Here is a 12,280-nt window from a genome sequence, read left to right as displayed (position 1 = left end):
TTGACAGTATCCAATATAATTTTCTAATCCATGGAGTGCATCTTTAACTAGGCAATTTGCAAGCTTTTCTCAGGAAATTTGCATTTCCCATTAGCAATAAATGTGAGCAATTATGATAAAGCAAAGCTATTAATTCAGAGCTCACCTAAAATATAAAATAAAATAAGAAATGCATACCAACACAGTTTTTCCCATCAGTTGTCAGTTCAAAGCCAGCATTGCAAATGCACTGGAAGCTTCCATCAGTGTTCACACAACGACCATTCTTACAAAGGACACCATTCTGGATACACTCATCAATGTCTGAGAAAAACAAATAAAAGTAAATATTTCAATAACCAGCTCTTATTTTATTTGCAAGAGTTTTAAGGCTACCTTCGTCATCTATAAATCATGGGGACCCAATTATTTTGTGACTCAAGAGCCAGAGGCGAGAGGTGGAGCAGCAAGAAATAAAATGGATTTGGCAAAGCATAAAATGGGTATTTAATATAAAAAACACATGTTTTAAACCCCTTAAATTTTCCAAATCAATTTATTCCTTATGTCCGCCACTTTGTCACTATCTTTAAAACCAAAAATTTTAAAACCACTGACCAAAAGTTACTGGCAGATTAAGAAAGAGCACAAGTAAGTTTTTCTAACACAAAATAAAGTTAACTGCAAAACTAAGCCATGACTCTGACCAAGGATTAAAACAATCAAGATTCTGTTCTCCACATATCAGTTGCCTTCATTGTATTAAAAATAATGCATGAGACACCATTAAATCAGTACTCTTTAATCCATACCCATATTGAGGCCCTAACTTGGATTGTTACATTTTCCCCAAAATCATTCCCACTCCCAGTGGTATAGTAGGTTAGGGCCTATTTTGAATAAGTGTTCTTGTCTTGAACAGGAACTTCTGCTGAACTTTGCTGAGTATGAATTCCCCTCTGGCTACTGTATGAAAACTTCTGGAATAAAACAGATAACCATATTTTTGTTCTAGTAACCATAAGCTTGCATTGCATACACACCTATGAGAAATTATACTAATTGCAAACTTCCACAATTAAGCATGACTAAAGAAAAAAAAAAGCTGGATATGCAGACATATTATCATTAATTTTCATTAACTAAATGGAGCACTCAAGGCAGCAAGAGTGTTACAGGTTTTCAAGTTTAAAGCCTCAGGACATCCTGGATACATCTGAGATCATACTGAAATCTAAGCTCTCCTGATCAGTAGAATACTCTTTATCACTTGAGTCCAATATATGCTAAGAATCACTAGGCCTGTTGACAATAATTTTAATGCTATCATCAAGATCAAAATAGGTCTAGAAGCTTCTTCAGATTTTTTTAGTGCTTTTCTGGCAAACATTAATTAGGAAAAAAATGGAAACTATGGTTGGAAAAAAGGATCACTGAAATCTTATTAACAGAACCAGTAACTGTTTTATTACAACTGTACATATGGAATGTTGCTTTACTTTTTCATGGTTCATTCTCAAAATGAGATACATGTGTGTAGAATCACTAGAGTTAAACATGATACATTTTGTCAGATTTTGCTTCATTATACCATAAATTTAATTAAATATCTGCAAACATTAAATCATTGTCATGGTTTATTGAACAGACAAAATAATCTTGCTTTCAGAGTTGAATAAGGATCAGACTCAAATCAAAGATAAGCATACGTTGAATTGATAATGTGCAAATAACATTTTCATACCAATGCAAGCCTGCTTAGTAGGTGTTCTTTGGAAACCTATATGGCATTTGCAATAATAAGAGCCAGGTGTGTTCACACAGTCTCCATTAGAGCATGGATTTGATATACACTCATCAACATCTGTTGGCATCAGAAAAGAATGCAATCAGATTTCATAATTTATACATAATAGGTTTTTTTCATAAAATACAGCATTTCATAAACAAATACAATTAGCTTACATCAATCACATACTAATTCAGTGCATCATTTTAAAAATAAGAGAATAATTCTCAAAGTAAAGCAAATTTAATATAAACTATTTTAAAAATAGAAAATATTTAATTCCATGCAAATAAAATCTTCAAAAAGAAAATAATCAAATACAGACCTTTACATAAACTAATTATTAACACTGATTACATTCTCTTTTTTTTCTGTTGTTGACTCTAGCGATCTTGTTATAGAGATTTAAATATACTGATTTTTAAAAAATATAAAATGATTAACAAAGCAAAATACAGTATCATATAAGTCAAGTAACATTAAATTATTCCCTAGTCATAGATCTTCATTCTATAGGAAAGCTAATGCTGAAATAATTATGAGCTGCACTGTGCTTGGAGACACTTCCTTATGTTACTGTCAGATTTTCTGTTCCACTTGATTTTAAAAAAATAAGCTACTTCATTTTTTTAAAAAAAGTGAATGAAGCAACTAGCTTTCTGCACAGCAAACTGCAATTATTAGAGAATCCAGCACTTTCTTTTCCCAACAGTAATTTTGCCAAGAAGCTCTGTGGAACAAAAAATAATGGCTCTTTAGATATACTTTGAAAGTAAAGATTACATGCGACTAGCACAATGCTTTGTTTGGCAATGTGCCCATTTCTAAATTTCTAAAGTGTGCTTAGAAAAAAATAATATGTTTGCTAAGTCCAAAAAGGCACACACATCTGTGAGAGAACCCAAAGCATCTTCTCAAAACCTTAGTTATATGCATCTGGCCAGAAAAGGACACATACCCAATCTCATGCTTTTTATACACATTAGTTTAAATGAATACACATTTATACATTGTTTTTGAATGAAACACATTAAAAGATTGAACATACTGTATAATATTGAACATATAAAAACATTTACAATATAAGCTTTTATTTAAGGCAGAGATATTTATACAACAAAATGAGGATCATTCCTGGTTAAACCAAGATCAAGTATAAACCAAGTATAGATTCCTACTTAAAATGGGAGGAAGTTGTAAAATTAAAAAGCAATTATCCTTCATTGTAGATTTCAAACTAGCCAACAGATTAAAACTTCCTTATCAATTTGCAACAGTGGTATTTGAGATGCAGGATAAAAGTTCAATACTCAATTAAATAATAATGGTCAAATTCACAAGGGTGGTTTCATTTGAGCTACTGGATCTGGATCACAAAGACCTAATTAACACTGGAGAGTGGCAAAAAGTGAATCAGCTTTTGATGCCATGTCATAATTATCCAGATTTTTGGCAGCACAATCTGGTAATCCTAATTTCATTACAGATGTGAAACAAATCAAGGCGTCTTAAACCCTTCAAAAATAATTGAAAATAATTGTTCTATTATCTTGAACACTTTTTTTTAACTAAATGGCAATAATATTTGAACACTATCACTAGTGTCTACCTTTTCTGAAATGGAAATAAGCGATTTCTAGCAGCTAAATATAGCACAATATGCCACATAACATCTCATTCAACAATCACAATCCCAGCTCCCTGTTGCAATTGTTAGGCAACTGCATGGGTTGTTGCACAGATTGAACAAAAGAGCTGTCTGCCTAAGGAAAGGCACGCAGCATGCCTCTATGAGCAGAAGGGAATTGCAGCATTTTCTCCAGACCCACGCACAGAAAGGTATTAAAATTAGGTATTAAAAGGTATTAAAATTCAACAAAGCTAAACATAATATTAGAAAGCTTGACAGCGTCTATTTCTATTAAGTCTGGTTTGTCACAAATAAGATACATGTATCTAATAAGAATGGCATAAATAAAATTTTATAATTGCTATTGTTTGACTTGTAATATACTGGTGGGTATGAAGTATTTATGAAACATAAATGTTATCTGGCATAAGCCTCCTAGCAGGTGCAATATACACAAGAGTATGGTGGTTTTCAAGGTAGATTCTGTAGAAGAGATGCCATAGAGAGCGTGAGCATGCTTGAAGTTAAACTGTGCCTCGATTGCTATTGTGGCTTATATGTCAAAGTGTACCCAGATTATCACCAGGGCTTTGTTTGTCATAGAACGCACTGGAACAGACTTCTGGCACCTTTTTTTTATTTTCCAGAGTTGCGTTCTTTTCCTATTGTTCCCCTTCCTATCCTCGTTTTGTTTTTGAAAATGCCCCGCTGGTGGTACGGTGCGAGCTGGTTCCCCTCTGGGACTATCTGCCTCCTCTAGAAGGAGCCATGGGGTGCCAGAGCAACACAGCCAGCATAGCTTGATTGGCTGGGTCGGACCATGTGGTGTGGAAGCCGATGGTGGCGGTGGGAGACACATAAACATAAAGGCCATCTTTCACAAGAAGGTGAGTGAGCCTTTTGCCTTCCCTTACAGAAGTTGGGATGTCAGGTAAAAAAGAGGCAAAGTTAGAAGAAAGAAAGGCGACTGGTGTGGAAGCTTGCCTGACAGCGAAACTTTGCTGTTTTGGTTCCTTGGGTAGTTCAAAGGCTGGGATGTCTACGAAAATCTCTTTTTAGTCTTTTATACTTTATATTCAAACTGCAGAGGGGTAGAATAAGAATAAAGCCAATGTCTTGTGATTTGGAGGTATTATTATTATTAATAATATATATATATTAATTATGTATTGGTCAGATGTAAAGGTAGACAGTATGAGGTTTAATCAGGCCTATTTATTAAATTGGGTTTAACTTAAAGGTAAATTAAAAGTAATCTGTTCACTGACAAAGTTTCAACTTTAATTTGTTTCAAGTCAATATCCATATTAAACTTCAAATGTAAATTTTTCCACCTTGTTTGACAACTTCTTAAAAATAATTCAATCTTTTACAAGCAACCAAATTTTGTTTTATTGGGCTATATTCATTCCACATAGAAAGCTGACGTTTCCACTCATTAAACTAAATGGGTATGCCAGTGGTAAATGTCCCAAAAGATTAATAAAATGCCTTCTTGTAATGTAAAGCCACATAGTGCATGGTAACATTAATAATATTAATATTGAACAAAATAATGTTGAACAAAATCCTAGTCTTTTAGATACACTAAAAATTGAAGGGTTTTTTTTTTCAACTACAAAGGTAAACCTTGTAGGGTAGGCAAGGCGGGTTGTATGATGTGTGTGAGTTCTAGCACCTTTTTTTTTTTTACAAAAACCCCCACTGATTATCACTATTCTATTAGCATGAAATGCTACATAAAAGAGAATTTTATTATAGTCACTGACCAGAATAGAATACAGTTATGTATACAGTTATGTCTAAGTCCAGTAACTTACTTTATATCTTTTCTTTGGAGAATAAAATGGATTTACAAATAAAAATGGAAAAAAATAAAGTTAAAGAATAACTACAGGAAGAGAAGGGACTTCAGGAAGAGAAGAATACTGTTGTTGTTAGCTGCGAAGTCGTGTCCGACCCATCGCGACCCTATGGACAACGTTCCTCCAGGCCTTCCTGTCCTCTACCATCTTCTGGAGTCCATTTAAGCTCATGCCTACTGCTTCAGTGACTCCATCCAGCCACCTCATTCTCTGTCGTCCCCTTCTTCTCTTGCCCTCAATCTTTCCCAGCATTAGGCTCTTCTCCAGTGAGTCCTTCCTTCTCATTAGGTGGCCAAAGTATTTGAGTTTTAGCTTCAGGATCTGGCCTTCGAAAGAGCAGTCAGGGTTGATCTCCTCAAGGACTGACCGGTTTGATCGCCTTGCAGTCCAAGGGACTCGCAGGATTCTTCTCCAGCACCATAGTTCAAAGGCCTCAATTCTTTGGTGCTCAGTCTTTTTTATGGTCCAACTTTCACTGCCATACATTGCAACTGGGAAGACCATAGCCTTGACTATACGTACTTTTGTTGACAGGGTGACGTCTCTGCTTTTTAGTGTACTGTCTAGATTTGCCATGGCTTTCCTCCCCAGGAGCAAGCATCTTTTAATTTCTTAGCTACAGTCCCCATCTGCAGTGATCTTGGAGCCCAGGAAAATAAAATCTGTCACTACCTCCATTTCTTCCCCATCTATTTGCCAGGAATTGAGAGGGCCGGATGCCATGATCTTGGTTTTCTTAATGTTAAGTTTCAACCCAACTTTTGACTCTCCTTCTTCACCCGCAACAAGAGGCACTTTAGTTCTTCTTCACTTTCTGCCATTAGAGTGGTATCATCTGCATATCTTAGGTTGTTGATATTTCTTCCGGCAATCTTAGTTCCAACTTTTGATTCATCTAGCCCTGCCTTTCTCATGATGTTCTCTGCATATAGGTTAAATAGGCAGGGTGACAGTATATAGCCTTGCCGGATTCCTTTCCCAATTTTGAACCAATCGGTGCTTCCGTGTCCAGTTCTCACTGTTGCTTCTTGGCCCACATATAGGTTTCTCAAGAGACAAATAAGATGGTCTGGTACGCCCATCTCTTTAAGAACTTGCCACAGTTTGTTATGATCCACACAATCAAAGGCTTTAGCATAGTCAATGAAGCAGAAGTAGATGTTTTTCTGAAACTCTCTAGCTTTCTCCATGATCCAGCGTATGTTGGCAATTTGATCTCTAGTACCTTTGCCTCTTCGAAATCCTGCCTGTACCTCTGGTAGTTCTCGATCCACATACTGCTGGAGTCTAGCTTGTAGGATTTTAAGCATAACTTTACTAGCATGTGAAATGAGTGCAATGGTGCGATAGTTTGAACATTCTTTGGCACTGCCTTTCTTTGGAATTGGAATGTAAACTTTTCCAATCCTGTGGCCAATGTTGAGTTTTCCAAATTTGCTGGCAAATTGAGTGTAGCACTTTTACTGCATCGTCTTTTAAGATTTTGAATAGCTCAGCTGGAATATTGTCACCTCCACTAGCTTTGTTGTTGCTCAGCTTTTCTAAGGCCCACTTCACTTCACATTCTTGGATGTCTGGCTCGAGGTCAGTGACCACCTCATTGTGATTGTTAGGGACGTTAAGCTCATTCTTGTATAGTTCTTCTGTGTAATTTTGCCACCTCTTCTTAATCTCTTCTGCCTCTGTTAGGTCCCTGCCATTTTGGTCCTTTATCATGCCCATTTTTGCATGAAACGTACCCTTCATCTCTCCAATTTTCTTGAAGAGATCTCTAGTCATCCCTATTCTATTGTTTTCTTCTATTTCTTTGCACTGTTCATTTAAGAAGGCATTCTTATCTCTTCTAGCCATTCTCTGGAATTCTGCATTCAATTGGGCGTATCTTTCTTTTTCTCCCTTGCCTTTCACTTCCCTCCTTTCCTCAGGTATTTGCAAAGCTTCCTCAGACAACCATTTTGCTTTCTTGCATTTCTTCTTCTTTTGGGATGGTTTTGGTTGCTACCTGTTGTACAATGTTGCGATCCTCTGTCCATAGTTCTCCAGGCACTCTGTCTATCAGATCTAATTCCTTAAATCTATTTGTCACCTCTACTGTATATTCAACAGGGATATGATTGAATTCATACCTGAGTGGCCTAGTGCTTTTCCCTACTTTCTTCAATTTAAGCCTAAACTTTGCAATGAGAAGCTCATGGTCTGAGCCCCAGTCAGCTCCTGGTCTTGTTTTTACTGACTTTATAGAGCTTCTCCATCTTTGGCTGCAGAGCATATAGTCAATCTGATTTCTGTGTTGACCGTCTGGTGATGTCCTTGTGTAGAGCCGTCTCTTGGGTTGTTGGAAAAGTGTTTGCTATGACCATCGTATTCTCTTGACAAAATTCTATCAGCCTGTGCCCTGCTTCATTTTGTACTCCAAGGCCAAACTTGCCTGTTATTCCGGTTATCTTTTGGCTTCCTATTTTAGCATTCCAATCCCCCATGATGATAAGGACATCATTTTTTGGTGTTAGTTCTATAAGGTGCTGTAGGGCTTCACAGAACCGCTCAATTTCATCCTCCTCAGCACTGGTGGTTGGGGCATAGACATGGACTACTGTGATATTGAATGGTTTGCCTTGGATTCGAACTGAGATCACAGAATGATCTCAGAAGAATATTAGAAAATAGATAAATCCTCCAACAGAATGAAAGGAAAATGGATGTAAGGCAAAAATATATAAGCATCGCTTGTATCTAATAAAAAGCATTAGTTTGCAGTCTGCTATAGAAGTATGTGGAACTGTTATTTTATTTTATATTTTTTATATTTTCTTGTCATTTTTTTTATATTCAGATCAATGAATACAGAATACGATCAAACCTTCCTTGTCTTTCAAGTAAAAAAAAACTACCCAGAAAAATTTACCATATTTTCCGGCATATAAGACGACCCGGCGTATAAGACGACCCCTGACTTTTGACAAGATTTTCAAGGTTTTTCGTCTTATACGCCGGAAAATACTTACATGCCAGTTGCCAAGTGTCCGACACAAGCCCGATTCAGATTCAGCCCCGTCTGATGCAAATGGTGCAAAGCCACGCGCTCTTCCAGGCCAGACTCTGCAAACAGCACGCCAGAAGCCGCAACCACCGCGGGAACTCTGAGTCCCCGCCTTTCGGCAGCCTTCACCAGCCAAGCGCGATTCGGCTTTGAGAAAGCATTTGCAGACGGAGCAGCTGCCGCGTCTGGAGCCAAGCCCCGCCCAGGAGACGGTTGGCCAGGTGGGCCCGGAAGACGCGCTAGAGAGCCGGGCTTGGGGCGGCCATGCCGAGGCCGGCTGGCGAGAGCCGCTGCATGGTCTGCGGGCAAGAGGGGTGCCAAGTACCGCTGTTCCGCACTCTGTGACCAGGCAAGCGATTCTTCCGGTCGGCGCGGGTCAGGCAGTGCCTTGGCAGGAGCAAAGGTGCTCCCTTCCTACTGTCTGTCGTGGCCTATGGGCGCGAAATTCAGCGGGGTCCCTCTACGCAGCACGCCTCACAGGCCTCACCCGTCTCCCCATGGACGCGCCTCCCTCGCTATGGGAGCCACCCCCGCCATCCCTGCATGCCACAGACGCAGGCCCACCTCGACTCGTCATGAGCCTGCCTTCCGCGCGTCGGCTGCTTCTTCTGACCGTCCGACGCCACGTCCGTCTCTCCAGCGATCGCCGGCCTGGCTCGGAGGCAGGGGAGGCTCATGAAGAGGAGGCTTCTCCCTCCCGTCCGAACCCCGGTGGCGATGGCGACAGCGGCGGCTCAGCTCCAAGCCATTCCGTCCCCTCCCCCGATCCGATGAGTGATTGACACACCGATGCCCGGCAGGTGGCCAGCACGTGCGTGCGCGCAGGACACCTCTGCTGGGTCTCGCCCGGTGCCAGCGGGCTCTGCGGCGTCCTTGACTGGGACCGGACCCATCCGGGCTGCAGTGCCTAGACGCAGTGTGGGCTGGGAAGTTTGGCGGCGACATGCTGGCTGGGAGGCGGCTTTGGAGTGCGTTGCCGGGGACTGCAGATCAGAGAGGTGAATAATATTTTCTGGCGTATAAGACGACCCGGCGTATAAGACGACCCCCCAACTTTTGAGACGATTTTCATGGGTTAAAAAGTCATCTTATACGCCGGAAAATACGGTATATGAAATCACATTGTGCTTTGACATCTTTATAATTTCCCCACCATGCTACTCAAACTATCCTATTACTGTTCAGTGTTTTCTGAACACTTTCCTACTAAGAGTTTTTATATTCTAACTTATATGGGTATTTATTACAAAATATGTTATTTTGTTCTCTCCAGACAATCCTGTTACTTCAGAACCAATATTTCTATGGAGCTTTATAAATTAATTCATAAATATGGAGTTGGAAATTTGGAGATAGTAACTGAACTGTGTATTAGGAGTTGCTTCTAAGCATATTCCTGTAGTTCAGAATATACTTCCTTTATGAATTTGTTCAACTATCTGATTACCTAGATCAGTGATGGTGAACCTTTTAGAGACTGAGTGACTAAACTGCAACCCAAAACCCACTTATGTATCATCGGGTGACAGGTGGGCATGGTCCATTGGGTGGGTGTGTCCAATTGGGAGCGTGGCCCATTGGGTGGGCGTAGCTGCGGTGGTAACGGCAGATTGGATGGGACTAAAAAGTTCAATCAATCAATTCCAACTTTGCGAGATCTTTTTTTTTTTCATGAGAAGTTGAAATTGATTGATTGATTGAACCTGTGGGTTTTTTGCACATGGTGGCAGAGGCCTAAAGCAAAAAGGGTTTATAAAACCCAGCTGAAAGCCTAAGACTGGGGCAATGGCACGTGCGCCCACAGAGAGGGTTCTGCGTGCCACCTGTGGCACGGGTGCCATAGGTTCGCCACCACGGACCTAGATACTGGAAAGGCTTTCCTGTCATTTTTCCTCTAAAAAGTCTTGAGAAGCAAAGGGCTAGTGAAAATTTTTATATTCTACTTATTTTTACCTATCAATTTTGTTACTAATTTATATACATTTTATAAAAGACCTTCTCTAACAGAAAACATTTCTTGATTGATATGTCTTTTAAAGGCTTTATGTTGGTGAGATATGTACAAATAAAGATCTTTCTATTGTTTTCAGTTCATCTGAAACCTATCGATCTACATTTCAGATAGATCAGAGCTTGCAAAAGTGCACTAGAATTAGAAACAAGGGATTTATAAAAGTCTCCTTTTTAAAGGATATAAGACATATAAGAAAAAAGATGAAATTGGAAGTTGCACTCACCAGTACAGTCTCCATTGGCATCCTGCTTATATCCCATATTGCACTCACATCGGTAACTGGATACTGTTGGGATGCACCGCCCATTTAAACATAAATTTGGATGATGTTTACAGATATCTATTGTCTGATTGAGTATAGCTATGAAAAGATGTGAGATCAGAAGTCTGGTTATTACCTCTGAAGTTCTTTATTTTTAAAAAAACTGTACTTTAATATTAAGTAAAAAATATTTAGGGTATTTGAAGTCAGCTACACTGGTGGAATCTGTCTTAGAATGGAATGGAGGAAGATGCTGGAAACATTTCAAATTAAACTTGACCAGACAAGTGTTTCAAACAGCTCAGCCAAGGTTATGGCTTGTTACTTATTTCAGAAATTCTTTTTGATGAAAATGGTATTTCCTCATGAAAGCAAGTGGTATTCTCACAATCCTATAGGGGATTCCATTTCTTCATGTTAAGGAGACTCCATTGCTCTTAAAAATGGAGGCTTCCAAAAGATTTCAAGAAAACCACCTGCTTGGAGAATAACGGGAGGCTACTACATGGCTGCCTCTGTAGGAAAGCCGAGCTTCACAACTGCTGGGTGCCTCTCTCAGAAGTTGCAAAAAAAGAAAGATCAGTTGAGTGCTGCTGAGTCCTGAAACTGGCTGAAGAAGAGGCCAAGTCCTTTTCTTTTGCTTGGTTTCTTCCCTTAATTTAAGCAGAATTGCAGATTTCTCTCGCATAACATTGAGATTCATCCATTTTCATTTGTTGTACAACAATGAAGAAATCTAGAGTTTTGGAAATGAAAATCAGGTTCTAGTGGCATCCACCAGTGGGGATTGATGAACACAATACTGCAATGCAAGTGTTATCTGTGTTTTCCCAGATGCCCAAAAGAGGTACCACTTTCATTGGGATACTTCTTTCATCAATCAAAGGAAAACAGCTAGAGATTGTGGATGCCACTATCAGCCCATAGTGCATGAAAATATGGAAAGACCAAATGTAGATCAATTAATGTTTTTTATCAGAAATTAGTTAGATAGAATATATAATAAATTTGAAATTTTACATAAGATTAAATTACTCCTTGGTTATGGGTATAGGCTTAAAATGTAAGAAGAATTTTTTTAAAAATTGAGGAAGCATAATACTGCACATACTGAATGGCTCATAAGTGCAATTGTAGTATGCTTGAAATGTAATGCAACTTGAGAAGCAATGGAGTGAACTGAAAAAAAATCAAGTTTATATTGTTAGCAATATTTTACTGGCAGACATAAAATAACTTATTGGTTTTAAGGATGAAGTAGAAAAGGAGCTTTAAAAATGTTTACTAGAAGAGCCTTCAGTTTCAGAATTATGCAATCAAGCAACTTACTCAGTCCTGTAATGACGGGGCCATTTCCTGTGGGACTTTGGCCACCGGTCCCTATTCCAGTTCCATGCACACCTGGGGAAAACCCATTTCCACCAGGAATAGGGATGAATCCTGTTCCTCTTGGGCCAAAGCCATTTCCTCCTGTGCCACCATGCCTGGAACCACCTATAACAGGAATGCCATCTATGCAAAGACCACGATATTCATCTACAAAAATAAAAACAATATTTATAAGCATCTTTTTCCAAAAGATGCAAAGCTTATGATCAAATATCTTTCAAAATGCATTGATTTGAAAAACAGCATTTTACTATTAAGATTTACTATTCTTCACATACAAAACTGTGTAACTATTGAGTAGATCTAGTGTAA

At 38.9% G+C, this 12,280-nt stretch overlaps 1 protein-coding gene across 1 annotated transcript in view; it reads right to left on the bottom strand.

Moving 5' to 3' along the window:
• Positions 1–12,280, bottom strand: part of FBN2 (fibrillin 2) — a 145,803-nt gene that overhangs the window by 83,207 nt on the left and 50,316 nt on the right. Inside the window, exons 10-13 of the mRNA XM_083352573.1 lie at positions 11,909–12,115; positions 10,541–10,678; positions 1,724–1,843; positions 178–303 (exon numbers count right to left, since the gene is read on the bottom strand). Of these exons, the coding sequence (XP_083208699.1) occupies positions 178–303; positions 1,724–1,843; positions 10,541–10,678; positions 11,909–12,115 (591 nt within the window). The remainder of the gene's footprint in view (positions 1–177; positions 304–1,723; positions 1,844–10,540; positions 10,679–11,908; positions 12,116–12,280) is intronic.

This window comes from Vipera ursinii (genome assembly GCF_947247035.1).
Source record: "Vipera ursinii genome assembly, chromosome: 2".
Lineage (NCBI taxonomy): Eukaryota > Metazoa > Chordata > Lepidosauria > Squamata > Viperidae > Vipera > Vipera ursinii.
The sequence above is the reverse complement of the archived record's forward strand: the minus strand, read 5'-3'. Positions and strand labels throughout refer to the sequence as shown.